Consider the following 17,766-nt stretch of genomic DNA (forward strand, 5'->3'; position numbering starts at 1 on the left):
GGAGGGCAGTCTTCGTCAGGAGGCCACAACCCTCCAGATCAAAGAAGTGCTTGTATTTGTATTCCTTTGACTATGACACATGTTGTGACCGGTGTGTGTGAAGGGTGCTCTATAAATATACTTGTTTGTGTGTTTTTTCTAACACATCCTGTGTCTGCTCTCAGATGTTAAAGGTCCTCCGGCTCACCAGTTCTCCTGCGGTCAGAGTCCGTCCACCGACAGCGGGGCTTGGGAGAGGAAGTTCTGCATCCTGACAGACACTCAGCTCATCCTGCTCAACAAGGACGACGAGGTCAGAACCGACTGCTGTCTCACATTAGATCTGTATTTCCACACATTCAACCTGCGTCGTTGGCTTCTGGTCTCTTCACCTCCACAGAATCAAAACATATACACGTTTGAATATGTTCTCTTTAAATCAACTGTAGTATCAAATCTGAGTCACACGTCTGACCTAGTGATCACTCAGAGTACTTTTAGGGTAGCATAGATCTTTATTGATCCCCAGAAGGGAACTTAGTTGTTACAGCAGAACAAAGTCAGAAATAAATACAGATGAATAGATAAATAAATAATAATAGGACTATCTAGTTTTGAAATGTCCAGATTATCTGTCAGTCTAATCTGTAAAAAGTGGAACAGTGGAACAAATTTGCAAGTCCAAAAGACGAAACGCATACAAACAGTTAAAAGACAATACAAAATAAAAAAGATAAGTGCAAAAACCATAAAGTGCAATCAAGTGCCCGAGTTAAAATACTTAAAAGATAAATAATGAAAAGTGTAAATATCCAAGATAAAGTCTGTTAACACTGGACTAAATTAATATGATGAATGAATGGCATCCAGTGTTTGTCTGTATTAATATAGAGATGTATATAATGCAGAAAACAACATCTTAAATGAATATAGTATAATGTGGTAAACAAGTATGAAATGTATCATGTGTCATATCATGGAGGATGGACCCTGCCGAAATCAATAATAAATGACTTATAAATAAATGAATATGCCAATAAATGTGTTGACCTTGTTGCCCTGGGCGACATCCGAGCCGGTATGACTCACGCTGGATTTGCCACGCCCTAACTGGGAATCCAACCCCCCTCAGTGGTGTTATCCTCTGAGCCATCCAGCTGCTATTTATACATATATATTGGGAATATATGGAATATTCATGCATGTATTGATCCACACAATCTCCCCATCTCCACCCTAAGGCTGCAGGTGAGCCTCAGGACAGCCCCACAGACTCTGCTAAGGGGCGGAGTCTCCGCAGGACCGTCAGTGTCCCCTCAGAGGGACAATTCCCAGAGTTCCCAGCAGAGGGCGCCGCCACCATGCTAGGTAAAAACCAGAGACCTTTGTAATATTCAGGCTGTGGTGGAGGTTGTTTGGTTATGTTTTAAGTTAAAGTCCGGAGCCATCGAGAATTCCAATGAGTACATGGAGTTGTTGGGACGTCCTGGAGCTTTTAAAGAGGTGTATCCTAGATGAGGTCAGATTGAACACGATTTAGGAACAAAAAAGCAATGGGAACAAGTTACAGCCTGTGTGGATACATTAACATATTACCTTCCTACTTTTATTCTCTTGTGTGGTCCAAAACTCCAAAAACACTGGATCCTACACTTCCAACAATACAACTGAATAGTGTCTTTCATCAGTCTGCCTGCCTGGTAAACAGCCACGTCTTTCAAACACCTCCAGTTTGTAATGAGCCAGAACAGCAACACGGACACAGTCCTCTTTATGCTCCATTTGTTTTTCTATATCTATACTACATGTATACTACATTTATACTACATGTGTTCTACATATTATTATAGATTACTTTAATCTATAATAATACATCATTGGAGATTAAACTAAGTAAACATATACATGATGCTGTATAATCAACAAAAAAATTATGTATTATAGTTTAAACCAGTAGATGTTTGCATGGAAATGCATGGAAACGCTGGGTTGTAGTAGTAGTAGTAGTAGTAGTAGTAGTAGTAGTAGTAGTAGTAGTAGTTGTAGTATTAGTAGTAGTAGGAGTAGTAGTAGTAGTAATAGTAAATGATGGGCTCTCTTGGTACTTTGAGCCAGACCATTAAAAACCTTATTAAAAGGGCACATCATATGAAATAGGACAAACATATCTGGGTTTTATTCTATGAAGAGAAGTCAAATGAGTGAGGCTTTCAAGTGCTTCAGGGTGAAATGTTTTGGTTAAAGCCCAACACCATAAGTCCAGAATGAAAGACCTCACTGCATGATGGTACCACTCTGAAAAAAGCATAAAACACAAACTGCAGTTATTAAAAAACTGTGAAATCATCGTGTAATAGTTTATACTCTTGTAAACTGTTTAAAGTTCAAATGAATCCTGTACCTGAAAATAAGCAGAAGCAGTAACATCGTAAAGTGGAGGAAGTTTAAGCAGATACAAAGATTTTCTCCATTGAGTTACATTGTAATTAAAAAAAACCCCATAATATTTTAAGTATAAGAGGTAGAAATGAGGAAAGTCATAGCACTCATGTCCTTAAAGAGCTGCACATGTTCCTAATCGAACGGTTTGTCTTGCTGAAAGAATGCAGTAAAAAAGTAAAAAAACACAGAATAAGAAGAATAAAGAAGAGGGTACCATTAGTGGGAATGCTGACTCAATATAATCAACTAAAAAATGACGTATGACAATAGGTTAAACTCTTCCGTATGTAGTATGTATGTTGGGTCATTAAAATGACACATTAATGCATTAATAATTACAATACAATGAAATCATATACATTATTCTGAATCATGAGTACTTGAAGTATATTTCTTCAGCAAAGTTTTTATAGTCAGGAGGTATTTTATTGAAATGTAAAGGTACTAAAACTCTTCTTGAGTATAAACTGTCTTCTCAGTTCTCATGCTGCATTAGTATTTACAGATCCTGGTTCAGTCAGCAGCGGCAGGTGAATGCTTTCCTCTTCATGATGAGGCTTTCGGGTGCATCCTGTAATTTCCTGCTCTGTGTGGGAACGTCTCTGTGACCGGGGAATGTGTGAGGACAAAGCGTCCAGTGTCCGTCTGTCCGTCTGAAGGAGCTGGCCTGACCCCGCTGCCCCAGTGTGGGACGCCTGGGCTGAGGGGATTCCCACCCAGAGCTGCAAGGGGTCCAGGACTGGTTTCGAGCTCTGGGACTGGTTGGGACGAGTTGGGAAACAACAACCAGCAAGTTTCAATACTTTGATTGAAACTTTTATCCCAAGCGATCAGTTTATTGATCAGTTAGCGGACAGACAGAAGTCTCCCTCCCTCCTTCGTCCTGCTCGTTCATCCAAAGACAAACCCATTCATTCACTGACCCCCTTAGTCACCCCCTCACCCACCAGCACAGGGGGGAGGAGGTTATTTATATGTTAATGTCCCCAGTCTGCCCACAGACATGCCTCCAACAACCAGTTTATACTGGGTTTGTACTGGCATTTAATCAGGATGTAAACCTGGTTCATTGCTGGATTTAACATAGTTTTATTATTTTATTTGTGATAAGTTTGACACTGGATTTATCCTGTTTAATAGATTCATACTGGGTTTGATGCTGGAATAATGCACTTCTTATAATGCTGGATTTACACTGGGTTTGAATTTGATATTGGATTTATACTGTATTTGATTTGGATTAATACTGGGTTTGATATCAGATCAATACTGTTTGATATTGGATTTATTCTGGGTTTGATATTGGATTAATACTGGGTTTGATATTGGATTTATACTGGGTTTGATATTGGATTTATACTGGGTTTGATATTTGATTTATACTGGGTTTGATTTGGATTCATACTGGGTTTGATATTGGATTTATAGGGTTTGATATTGGATTTATACTGGGTTTGATATTGGATTTATACTGGGTTTGATATTGGATTTATACTGGGTTTGATTTGGATTCATACTGGGTTTGATATTGGATTTATTCTGGGTTTGATATTGGATTTATACTGGGTTTGATATTGGATTTATAGGGTTTGATATTGGATTTATACTGGGTTTGATATTGGATTTATACTGTTTGATATTGGATTTATACTGGGTTTGATATTGGATTTATACTGGGTTTGATATTGGATTTATACTGGGTTTGATATTGGATTTATTCTGGGTTTGATATTGGATTTATACTGGGTTTGATATTGGATTTATACTGGGTTTGATATTGGATTTATTCTGGGTTTGATATTGGATTGATACTGTTTGATATTGGATTTATACTGGGTTTGATATTGGATTGATACTGTTTGATAATGGATTTATACTGGATTTGATATTGGATTTACACAGGGTTTGATATTGGATTGATACTGTTTGATATTGGATTTATACTGGGTTTGATATTGGATTGATACTGTGTTGATGCTGGATCTAGTTTTTAATACTAGATTGAGTTTATATTGGTTATATCATATTCTTCTCTCGCTTCTCCTCCTCCTTCTTTCCCTCTTCTTTCTTTTCCTTCTTCCCCTTCTTCTCCTCATCCTCTCATCTTTCCCCTCTTCCTCTCCTCCTCGTCATTCTCCTTTTCCCTCTTCCTCCTCCTCACCGTTGTTCTGCTCTTCTTCTTCCTGCCACACCGTGAAGGCCAAGCAGCAGAAGCAGCAGTGATATCTGAGACGTCATTTTAGTCCAGTGTTGCTCGTACAGTCTAATTACAGTGTTCACTGACTGCTCATTAACTGTCTGAGCTGTGAGATGCCTGCAGTACTTCTTCGTCTTCATCATCCTCTTATTCTTCTCGACTTTTACTGAAGCCTGAGGTCATAATGCCAGCAGATAAGGTCAGTGATTACAGGAAAGTGGTCTGCGTGTGAAAGCAGACACTTTCTGACCTGTTCTGTCAGGCTGCTGCAGGTTTTTTCTGAATGTTTCCATTTAAAGTTCAAGTTGCAGATTTCAGGAGCTCATTGCACAAAAGAAGGAACGAGCGGAATCAAAGAGTTGAAGGTATTTGTCTTGTTCTCGGTAGTTTCAGTCTGATCTGTGGTTGAGGTGAAGCTCTGACTGACTCTGGATCTGCTGCATTCCTCAGTCTGCTCTCCACCTGTCAGGATTGCCACAATAAAACCCTCACATCCTGCAACCTCACCTTCAAAAATAAAAGCCTTGAAACGATTTGGATTCAGCCTGTACATTTTGCACTAAACCATTTCTGAATCTGTCAAATTGGAGCCACATCTTACTGTGAAACAACTACAGAGAGATTTTAAGAAATGCAAAACCTAAGAAATTGAACAATCTAAATCACACTTAAATTGTAATTATAGTTGAAATAGTGTTTACTTTCTTATGTTTTTATTCTATAATAATAATATATATTATTTGGCCATACGTCACAGGATAGCACAATGAAAAGAAAATGAATGAACAAATATTCAGATATTAAATCGGAACAGAAATCAATGAAATAGACATTATATTAGTATCATAATAATGATAATAATACTACATTTTATTAATATGGCACCTTTCAAAACAAAAAGTGATTTACAAACGGAGCACATTTAAAACAATAGACAGAATAAAACACAGACTAACACAATCTTAAGTCATATGACATCAAGCAGTTCCCAGAAAGGTCATTTCTAAAAAGTGTTTTTTTAGTTGAAATGTAAAAGAGAAACATACCCAACATGTATGAAATATCAGTGTAATAATATACACAATGAAGCTGATATGTGATCTAAGATCATTACTACTCGTAATCATGAACTTTCAGGCAGATATCTGCCGTCAGACCACGGTTCACGTTTCCTTCAGCAGGACCTTTATTGTGAAGGTCCGAGTCGGAAGTGTGCGTGTGAACGCGTTGTGTCCTGACGGAGTGAACGTGAGCTCAGACTGAATGAGTGTTTACTGATAGAGGACATGAGTTAAGACGCTTCTGCGATGGACTTTCTGGGTGAGTCTTTTCCATTTCAATTCAATAAAACTAACTTCCGGTGTTTGAAAAAAGTTCCGCGCGCCGGTCGACGGTCCAGTACTTTATTTACACAGCAGATCGCGAACACGCGTGAAGCTGCGAGTCTCCGCAGCGCCAATCACACGCTGAACACGAACCGCTCCACTTCCGTTTACCCGATCGAAACGATCTCTGATCGATCTGATCAGAAGTGTAGTTGGGCGTGCAGCAGTGGTACACGAAGTACTCCGAGTTAACGTCTCACACGGCAGTGTTTAAGTACTCCCTTACATGTACAAGCATTGTATTACAGTATCAATTATATTACAAGTACAAATATATTATCAGATCAATCACTGATCTGATAAAACATTGATCATCAATGTAAACAAAGCAGTAAAAGTATACAAGTATTGTCAGCGAAATGTAATTCAAGTAGTTACATCATCTAAAAGGATTTAAATTACTAAGAGTAAAAGCAAAAGTAGTATAAGGTAAATGAAAGTTAAGTATGAAAGGTGACACAATATTATCAGTTAATTGTTATAAAGTACACAGAAACCTCAGTCCTTGCACAAACCATATTTCCAGAAAAGTTGGGATATTTTCCAAAATGTCATCAAAACAATTGTGTTAATTCATGTGAACTTTGATTTAACAGGAAAAGGTATGAAGAAAAGATTTCAAATAGTTGAAATAGAAACCAAGTGAGAATATGATGCCTGCAACACTCCCCTTCCCTGATCAGAACACCTTCTCATGGTTTGAGAACTGAGCATTTTGGTCCAGACTTCAGCTGCTCTGCAGTGTCTGAGCTCCTCTTCCTGATGCTCCGTGCATCCGATGCCTCTCTAAAATCCCAACATATCCTCTGCATCAACGGTAACTTCACACACATACAACTGTGCACTGATGCCCCCCCATAGCATCACAGACGCTGGCTTTTGCACCTTTGGCTGCTAACAATCCGGATGGTTGTGTTGTGAGCTCGGCCCAGAGAACTCGGCGACGTTAGAGCACAGGACGGATGAATGGCTTCCTCCTCGTGTGTTCGGGTTCAGGATCCCTGGATGCAGCGGCGGACTGTGTTAGCGGCTGACCGTTTTGCCATGTGGCTATATTTGTGACATTACATGATGTCTTTTTAGGTGTGAGGACTGACATGTCAGATGTCTCCAAATTCTCTGAATGTTTTCATGATATGATGTGCTGGTTGAGCCTTTGGTGCATGCTCCTTTAATACCCAACCATGTTACCAATTAACTTGCTTGTTGGGGAATCTTCCAGAATGGCGTAACTTGAATGAACTCTAAACACGTCATTCTGCTGCTGTACCAACCTTTTTTTGAGTGTGTTGCAGGCATCGAATTCTCACTTGGTTTCTCTTCACAAAATACAATTAAGTTGGTCAGTAAAACTACTGAAAATCTTTTTTTTAAATTTTTTTTACTTCTGTCAGTTGAATGAAAGCTCGTGTGAATCTAGTTCCTCTCCAGCAGTGGAGGTGGGTTCCAGGGTGGACCGGGGTGCAGCGATGGGGAAAGCCCAGGTTCAGTGCTCGGCCCTGGGGTGCGGGGCTGCCGGAGTGAGGCTCTGGTTGTGTGAGTGAAGAGAACCGACAGCAGGTGGAGGTGTTGAGGATGCACTGCCTGTATTAACGACCGGATGAAGGAGGATGTTGCAGCAGTTGAGTTTTGGCATGTTGGGTGAAAGGCTTCAGAAGCAGTGATGTCATGTGTGTTTATGAAGACGGTGACCTCTGACCTGCAGGCCGTTGCAGATTCTTTCAGGGCTCAGAAACCTAAATGTGAGCCAGAGAACTAGTTGTGGGTCCGATCGCTGTGAATCCCATTCCTTCCAGCTCCGTGCACCCAGCTGCTCTTCATTATGGAGGGTGCTGTGGCAGTTAGCCTAAATGGTGGCACTCCTCCAGCTGTCCCAGCTCAGCTATAATTAGATCATTGTGTCCCAAATTTACATAAGATTACTCTGCTTTTGTCTGAGGGTGGATCTATTTTTAAAGGACCACACCGCTTTTTTTGTGCAGTCGATTAATGTTGACAATTTACTTTTTTTCCCCTCCATGAAGCCATTAGCTACATTTACACGCACAAACTATTAAGTTTGTCATTATTCTGATAGGACAATATTCCTACTTGGCTCTTTTCATGGATATTGAAACTGAATATTCCACTGATATTTCTGTTTACATGCAGCTGTGCATACTCTGATTAACGCCGTTCATGGCACCAAAATAGAATTGATTCAAATTCAAATGTACTCCAATAAACCTGTTGATATCTGAGTTTTTTATAATGTTGAAAACTTAGATGTTTCATTATCGTCATTATAGTTTCTTTGGGCATGCATCTGTTCTCCAGTCAATGTGCTGCGTGTCCAAAGAATGCTCTTAAAATCCAAATAATATCAACACATCACACACGTCTTCTTCTGAAAAGGATCCATTCAGAATAAGAACTAATTCACAATATCCAAACACAAAATGATGTTAACATGAACTTCATGTTTAAATTCACAATATCTTCATATTAGTGGAATCATTTTTTGGTATGTGTTGTGTTGAAGTGGTGTTCAATTTAATGTTACACTATTGAATGTATTAACAGTCAATACGGACACATTGAAGTGTAAAACAAGAAGGGCCGAGCGTCATGAAGAAAGACTAAAGACTGCGGTTGTTGCGGTTGCTTGCCATCCCCTGCGGTTGGCTTGTCAATGCCGCAGTATTGCAATATTGCGGTTATTGTGACGGCCCTAATGATGAGCAGCACCACAGCAGCAGGTGGAGCTACAATACGTGTGTCCATCATCAGGCCAGTTAGCAGTCTGCATCGGTCACGACCTCAGCCGACTCTGCTGGACCAGAAAGCACAGCCAGACTCCCGGAGGAGTCCAGTTAGTAACAGTAGAGATGCAGGTTTTAATCAATTCCTTTAATCAATAGTCAGCCGCCTTCCAAATACTAGCAGTACGAGTCAAACAGGACCAGGAAGCAGTCAATGGACCTGGATCAGGTTCCACCATGAAACCTGTGATATGAGAGACAGAGAGCCAGAGAGAGACTCAGTGTTACTATACGTCCCCCGGCCCTCCAGGCCTGTAGCAGCAGACTCAGACCTGGTCCAGGCAGACCTGAGCCAGCTATCTAGAAGCGTTGGGAGTGTGAGGACTGTGTCTGCCTCCCGAACCAAGAGCAGAATGTCACTGTAACCTTCAGACTGCTTTTCCTTTCTGTCCGCTTCACGTTACAGAGGGAGACGGTAAAATAAGGATTCAACACGTGCTCTTTGGTGGATTATGGGTTTGATGAACTCCAGGATACCATCATTCCCCTGGTCCCGAACCAGTTCCCTTAAACCAAACCACAACAAGCAGAAATGCTGCCGAACGGCATTAACATCACTGACGTCACATTATTCCAAATGACTGGAGGTCTCCAGGTCATACCAGTACCGTGACAATAGAGCTATACTGGAAGTATCGCTACTGTTTTGAACTGCAGGGTATTGCAATACTTTTCTGCACTGTGCAACACTAGTTCCTGATATAAATCATCATTTTACTCAGACCTTCAACATTTAACATTTGAGAACTTTGTGATCTTCTGTTTGATGAAGAAAAAACAGTTTTCTACATTTTAAGTGAATCAGACATGAAACTGGTAACAGAAACCATCTGACCTTTACAGTTATTATCAGTGAAGAACAAAGAAAACACCACAGGAAAACCAAACCAAGCCAACTGTAAACACAGACAACATGTGATTGTATCAAAATATTAATGTATTCAGAATGTTAAGTGATGGGAGACACGCAGAACTGGTTTCATTACGTGGAGAGAAATTCTTTGAATATTTGTTGTGAAAGCCGATCTGTGTGTTTGAGGAGGAGGAGGAGGAGGAGGAGGAGGAGGAGGAGGAGGAGGCCACTTGCAGTCATTGTTGTTGTAAGCCAATCAGAATACGGAAGAGACATGAACTTTAGACACATTTAGATGTTTCGTCCTTCAGGCGTCTGGAAAGTTTGGAAAATGCTTATTTTTAACCGTTCTGTTTTCAGCTGCCTTAATTCAATGAACTACTTGAGAAATTCTTGATTTTTTACATATATTGCGATTTATTACCTTTTTTAAAATTGCAAATTATGCCGTTGGTCAACATCTGTTTTATCTAATCAGGAAGTTTTCATACGGTTGATCTCACTTCCGTCATTTTTCATGCAGCCATGACTCTTTGTTTTGACCAACTTGCTGAAACTCATCAACTCTAAAGCAAATTTTACCAAATGGTTTAACCTGTATTTATAATACAAATGTTTTGTATTCCAAAAGATTGTCATCCGTGGTTTGATGCAGTATTGCCACGCACATTATTGTGATACTTTGCTGTATTTATATTTTTAATACATACAAAGTTAATATGATCAGATGGTAAAATTACAATGGTTTTGCATTTATAGTAACAGTGAAAAGCTGTTTATAGATATAAAGACAATCAGATACGTAATACTCATAAGAGCACATCAGATATATCATAAATATGTAGTTTAGCAGGTTATATATTATTCATAGTTATTTGCAGTTGTATTTGAGGAAAGGAGTAGTTGTGGAGCGTTTCAGTTGAAAAAATGAAGGCGATCACTTGTAAATATTGTTTTACTCTTCTTCATTCGTGCTTATGAAAAGAATATGTTGCCACACAGCTGGAGTACAGACTCGTTGATCCAGCAGGTGGAACTAATATCTGTGTATGATGGTGACGTTGACGAGGTCTGAAGAAGCTTGCAGAGAATAATAATAATTAACTGTGGCAAACGAAGACTTAAAGGATGAGTTAGATGTGTGTTAGTTGGTTTGTGCGTATCACTGTTTTCACATTTACTTCAGTCTAGAAGCGTAAAAGAATTGTTTAAAACAGCTCAAAGGGACATATTTCACTTGCTTGATTTCAATCATATTCAGAATATTTTTATTGTGTTTAGAAATGATTAGATTAGAAAACAGTTGAAAACAAATACAGAAACACAAACAGTTAGAAGGGAAAACTAATACAAATAAACTGAAAGTAGAAAACGTTTCTGTCATTGAACTAATCACGTTGACAGCTCTATTGTGCGAGATATACAAATCTATATTAATAGTCGGATGTAAACGTGTGGTGCCTTCAGGCTCTCAGGGTAATTGAATGCTCCCGTGTGAAACAAAGGCTCCTTTGAGCAGCAGATGATCTCTGTTGTGTTGCTGTTTCCACTGTTGTCAGGTGTGTCTGCTCATGAATGAAACTGGACCAGCATTCCTCATGCTGCTGCTGTCTGGTGACATCACACAGAGCGTTTTGGAGCTCTGCCCCCACTGTGGTCGGGGTCGAAGTTCAGAATAAACTTGTGGCCTGTGGAGAAATGTCATGAAAAACAAACATTTTATTCACCAAAATGTGACCAAGCATTGTAAGCATATTTCGTCCTGTCATATGGGGCACTTCATTTTTATGAACAAAATGAGATTCAAGACAAATTATGACTGAAAAATATGCCTTAATTCATTTTGACTTTATTTACATCAGATATATAATTTTTCATTGGCAGAAAAGCATTAGAGTAATCTACTCACATCTACCTACCTCTAGCAGAGTGCTGCACACACATCACTGCCCCGCCGGCGCGTCACACAGCCACACAACAGCCACACAACAGCCACACAACATCCACACAACAGCCACACAACGGCCACACAACAGCCACACAACTCAGGAATGACTGTCCTAAAGTACCGCTACTAACAAAAGCGGTTTTGTCAAAATGGTTTTGTACCATTTTAAGGGTCCTGGCTATATTTTTATATTTATTTCATTAAATAAGTCTGAACCCTCCAGGAGTTAGTCTCAGCCACTCGTCCCCTTGTAGTGAGTAATTCAGACACTATTAAGCGATAGGTCAGCTTAATAATGGAAATGCAACATAAAGGACGCAAAGCTTTACACAAACTGTAGTTCATTCATACTTTTTGCTATTTGCTGTCCTTTTTTTTTTTAGGTTAAAAAGTTTCTGCCACTGATGGCAACTAAAGGCCAAGTATCAATCAATCTGGCAACCATTACTGCCGAGACCTGTTTGATAGACATGTCCCTTAAATGGCAACACTTAACTTCAATCCCCAGTATTTAGCATGTATGGGCACTCAGGTACTCTGTTTTCTACCTTCTCAGGTACGCTGTTTTCTACCTGATCAGGTACTCTGTACTCTCCTTGATCAGGTACTCTGTTCTCTACCTGCTCAGGTACTCTGTACTCTACCTGCTAAGGTACTCTGTACTCTACCTGCTCAGGTACTCTGTATTCTACCTGCTCAGGTACTCTGTTCTCTACCTCCTCAGGTACTTCTCTACCTGATAAGGTACTCTGTTCTCTACTTGCTCAGGTACTCTGTTTTCTACCTGATCAGGCACTCTGTTCTCTACCTGATCAGGTACTCTGTTCTCTACCTGATCAGGTACTCTGTTCTCTACCTGATGAGGTACTCTGTTCTCTACCTGCTAAAGTACTCTGTTTTCTACCTGCTCAGGTACTCTGTTCTCTACCTGATCCGGTAGTCTGTTCTCTACTTGCTCAGGTACTCTGTATTCTACCTGATCAGGTACTCTGTTTTCTACCTGCTCAGGTACTCTGTTCTCTACCTGATCCGGTAGTCTGTTCTCTACTTGCTCAGGTACTCCGTATTCTACCTGATCAGGTACTCTGTACTCTACCTGCTCAGGTACTCTGTATTCTACCTGATCAGGTACTCTGTTCTCTACCTGATCAGGCACTATGTTCTCTACCTGCTCAGGTACTCTGTTTTCTACCTGATCAGGTACTCTGTATTCTACCTGATCAGGTACTCTGTTTTCTACCTGCTCAGGTACTCTGTTCTCTACCTGCTAAGGTACTCTGTACTCTACCTGCTCAGGTACTCTGTACTCTACCTGCTCAGGTACTCTGTATTCTACCTGATCAGGTACTCTGTTCTCTACCTGATCAGGCACTATGTTCTCTACCTGCTCAGGTACTCTGTTTTCTACCTGATCAGGTACTCTGTTCTCTACCTGATCAGGTACTCTGTTCTCTACCTGATCAGGCACTATGTTCTCTACCTGATCAGGTACTCTGTTCTCTACCTGATCAGGTACTCTGTTCTCTACCTGATCAGGCACTATGTTCTCTACCTGATCAGGTACTCTGTTCTCTACCTGATCAGGTACTCTGTTCTCTACCTGATCAGGCACTATGTTCTCTACCTGATCAGGTACTCTGTTCTCTACCTGATCAGGTACTCTGTTCTCTACCTGATCAGGCACTATGTTCTCTACCTGATCAGGTACTCTGTTCTCTACCTGATCAGGTACTCTGTTCTCTACCTGATCAGGTACTCTGTTCTCTACCTGATCAGGCACTATGTTCTCTACCTGATCAGGTACTCTGTTCTCTACCTGATCAGGCACTATGTTCTCTACCTGCTCAGGTACTCTGTTCTCTACCTGATCAGGCACTCTGTTCTCTACCTGATCAGGCACTCTGTTCTCTACCTGCTCAGGTACTCTGTTCTCTACCTGATCAGGCACTCTGTTCTCTACCTGCTCAGGTACTCTGTTCTCTACCTGATCAGGTACTCTGTTCTCTACCTGATCAGGCACTATGTTCTCTACCTGATCAGGTACTCTGTTCTCTACCTGATCAGGTACTCTGTTCTCTACCTGATCAGGTACTCTGCTCTCTACCTGATCAGGTACTATGTTCTCTACCTGATCAGGTACTCTGTTCTCTACCTGATCAGGTACTCTGTTCTCTACCTGATCAGGTACTCTGTTCTCTACCTGATCAGGTACTCTGTTCTCTACCTGATCAGGTACTCTGTTCTCTACCTGATCAGGCACTATGTTCTCTACCTGCTCAGGTACTCTGTTCTCTACCTGATCAGGTACTCTGTTCTCTACCTGATCAGGTACTCTGTTCTCTACCTGCTCAGGTACTCTGTTTTCTACCTGATCAGGCACTCTGTTCCTCCTCCTTTTCAGACATGTAGTATTTATTTTGTAGGTAATTTGTTGTTAATGAGAATTCATATAGTTTGCTATATGTTTACTGTTGATTTTATTTGTTATTGTTTATTTTTTATTATATTATTATTATTTCAAATTCGAAATGTACTAAACTCCATTTTTTAAAACCTGAATATAGATAATCTAATAAAATTAGAGAGATGTAAATAAAGTTCTTTATAAACATGTATGAATGATTTCTTAACCACTAGGCATTGATAAGAAGAATGAAAGAGCAGCAACGACTTCATGAACTTCATTTACTGCTGAATCAAGTCACGAGAACAATCATTTGAAAGTGATTTCCCTGAAAGTAATGAACACGTTAACACGCCCACCCAAGTGATGATTGTTTATGACACTATTCATGAAGATTTGATCATGACATCATGTTCCGTTGAAGCTGTAATATGATGCCTGTTTGTTAAATAGCGAAGCCCCCGGAGTTGTGTCCCACATCAGTCTGCTGAGAGGAAACTTACTCAGTAATTATCCTCTCGGCACAGACACATGTATCTCTGGAGGAAGAGGAGGAGGAGAAGAAGAAGAGAGCGAGGCTGCTGCAGAGAGAGAGAGGGGGGGGGGCGTCTGCAGAGAGAGAGAGAGAGAGAGAGAGAGAGAGAGAGAGAGAGAGAGAGAGGAAAGAAAGAAGACGGAGGAAGCAGAGGAAGCAGAACAGTGCAGTTAGAGGGATTGATTGAATAAATGCGGTAAAAGCTGGGCGCTCTGAGAGAGAGGGTTAGAATTACTGCTGAGTGGAGAGAGGAGGACGGAGGATGCGGTGCTGAGGAGGGAGAGGCAAGTCCAGAGAGGGGGGTGGGGGGGGGGGTGATGTTCATGGGACGAAGACCGACGTTTGCAGCCTAACCTCATTGGCTGTCAGGTGGCGGCTGCTTCGGCCAATCCCGCCTGACTCTGTGTGTCCTCTCCTCAGATGATGGGGAACAGCTGTGATCGAGGTACTGTCTCTTCCTCTCTCTCCCTCTCTCTCTCTCTCTCTCTCTCTCTCTCTCTCTCTCTCTCTCTCTCTCTCTCTCTCTCTCTCTGTGTTTCTGTCAATGTCATGTGACCGACTTGCCGTACCCGGCTTCCTGCGGCATGTTGCCTCAACTTTAAGAAAGAAAAGCAATGATGTGCGTCCGCTGTTGGGACCGTCATCACTCTTCTTCTGCGTTTGTGTCGGGGCGGTCGCGGGGAGGGGGACACGCATGAAAGTTTGTCCCCGGCTTCCGTGCAGCGCTGCATGCATCGTGCATCCCAGCATGCACCCTGCAGCTGGAACTTGATCCAGCACGCCGACTGCTGCATGCTGCGTTCACTGTGGCTCCATTTCAATGAGCGGAATTGTTATTTTTGGTTGCTTGTGTGTGTCTTCATGCCATTGAAACATCATGTGAACGTCACACAGGACTCATGTTGGATTAGAATCTATGTGAAAGCTGATGGTTGGGAAGATTCTGGACCCAGGCAGTGTTCAGCTGTGACTCACGGCGTAGCGCTTGCATTGAACAGCCTTATTTAGCATTTAAAAGCAGTGTGTAAGCATTCAACCTGTTTAACCTCTGTGATGTACTGTACTTCTAGCAGATGTGTGCATTGTACTGTTTTGAAATCATGGGGTCTTCAGCTTTCAGAATCCGTTGAACCTTCCTCAAAGCAAGTTGTGTTTGAAAGATCCTGCATACATTTGTCGTCAGCCTACAGTAACATGCATGGTATCGCAGGAAAGTAGAGATTACGTGCTTTTGAATGCACTTGAATGCACCTCCCTTTAAAACACACAGCAGCCGCTGTCGATGGGAAATGATTGCATTCAACTTCACGTTTTGCTGTCACACAGGTGTTGTGACTCAACTAGAACATAAAACTCTTGTATAATATTTAATAGGGTTGGGACAATATAGGATTATATCTTGACAAAGTCACTTACAATAAAGTTGATCATGGTTAATTACAATTATCCGGATAATCTTCACATGACGTGTATTGTCACGCGAGTGCCTTGAAAAAGCCTTCTAGCTCGTGACTAGTGTGGAGAAGTGAAACAAAGAGCCTGATTTGAAAACAAAGGAATTATCATGTCATTAAGAACAGACTCACACACGCGTTCATTTATCCTTAATTTATGCAGGAGGACTTTATGATTACCAAATTGAAGATTGTTTGTTTTGTTTTTAACTAAAAAAGATGTGTCCTATCTGCGATGCATTCAGAATATTAGTTTCTCAATTGAATGTGACGTAATTCCAGATTGTTTTAGTGTTAAGCATTTTTTGATGATTATCGGGATAATATCGTGAATCGCAAAAATTTTGGCCAGGTAGCCGTGCCATGAAAATTTCAAATTGTCCCATGATTTTGTCTTATAGCACAAGCATTCATGTCTTCTGTTAGAGGATCTGTTTCCTTCTTGTCTACAAATCTCTCATTTAGACTCGAACCAGCAACATGTCTGTCTCTCAAAGTGGTCTGACTTCCTGTCTGCTGCCCATTGGTTCTTACTGAAGACGTGAATATTGAATAGTTCAATAATCTCCTAAAAATCCTGAGGAAAGAGGGACTTTGTTGAGGACTATTTTGATAGAGTGATTATTTGTATGTGGGTTTGAGTTCATGGTGATGAAGTAACACGAGGCTCTAATGGAGCTCGATGAGGAGAGGAAGACAAGACGTTAGGACACTTCGTAGATAAATAAAAAGAAAGATGAAGACAAATGGAGATGCTCCTGAACACAACTAACACCAAACAACCCAGCAGCAAGCCCTTACAACACTGACAGGTGTCTTAAACTTGTTTCAGTCTGCTGGCCTTCCCCACGATGGTTTTCCATCGTTCCTGCCTTGACTCGCATATGAACTTAAGTGACGTCCCATTCTTAATCCATAGGGTTTAACATGACGTCGGTCCACCCTTTGCAGCTATAACAGCTTCAACTCTTCTGGAAGGCTTTCCACGAGGTTTAGGAGTGTGTTTCTGGGACTTTTTGACCATTCTTCCAGAAGTGTATTTGTGAGGTCACACACTGATGTTGGAGGGAAGGCCTGGCTCTCAGTCTCCACTCTAATTCATCCCAAAGGTGTTCTAGGTCTGTAGTGATTGACAGAAAGTTGGCGACCTCTGCCTCAGCATCCCCTGACCCCACTCTGTCATTTTACGTGGTATAACACTTACTGGCTGAGTTGCTGTCGTTCCCACCGTGTTTTTCTCAACATCAAGTGTCCAGAAAATCAATGAATGCGGGTTTAAAAGAGATTGTCAGTGTTGCTATTAATCCCAGCCACATGCTGATGTTAGATTGAAGTCCTGTGACAGGAGAAGGTGTAGGCCTGGCGTTATTTTGAGCTTCCTGTCTGCCGTGGCGCCACCAGCAGCGTCCTGCCGCATGTTGATGGTCCCGTAGGTGGTACAAGAGCTGGTTCCAGAGCCCACTCAGGCCTCCAGAGAGATGTCCTCAGACAAGATGGCTGCTGAGTGAGCTGGAGAGGAAGTAAGACAATCTAAATTTAGCTTTAAAAAAAATCAATGAGCTGGATGTGAGCCAGCTCTGAGGACGTGGCCTTTTTTCCCGGGGCTGAACTGGAACCAGGACGAGTCTAAAGGATCATCAGCAGGGAGAGTAGTAACTGAGACGTGTGTCCAACTGTCCTTGACACACTTGTGTTACCGCTCAGGTTTCTCTGATCCAAATACAGCTGTTTAACTCTTGCATGCATTTTAAGTCATTCTGGATTCTAC

General features: G+C 41.2%; 1 protein-coding gene across 7 annotated transcripts in view; it reads left to right on the forward strand.

The window, feature by feature from the left end:
• rasal2 (RAS protein activator like 2) overlaps positions 1-17,766 on the forward strand; it is a 75,975-nt gene that overhangs the window by 24,361 nt on the left and 33,848 nt on the right. For 5 of the 7 annotated variants that reach the window (XR_014597057.1, XM_084008189.1, XM_084008186.1 and 2 more), the window contains exons 2-3: positions 165-292; positions 1,221-1,347. Coding sequence is in view for 6 of the 7 variants with exons in the window: in XM_084008189.1 (XP_083864315.1) it covers positions 165-292; positions 1,221-1,347 (255 nt within the window). In the remaining variant the exon portion in view is untranslated. Of the gene's footprint in view, positions 1-164; positions 293-1,220; positions 1,348-5,890; positions 5,939-14,876; positions 14,990-17,766 lie in introns of those variants that run through there. The other 2 variants (XM_084008191.1, XM_084008190.1) reach the window with 2 other exon arrangements.

Source organism: Eutrigla gurnardus, assembly GCF_963514095.1.
Source record: "Eutrigla gurnardus genome assembly, chromosome: 4".
NCBI classification, from domain to species: Eukaryota; Metazoa; Chordata; class Actinopteri; order Perciformes; family Triglidae; genus Eutrigla; species Eutrigla gurnardus.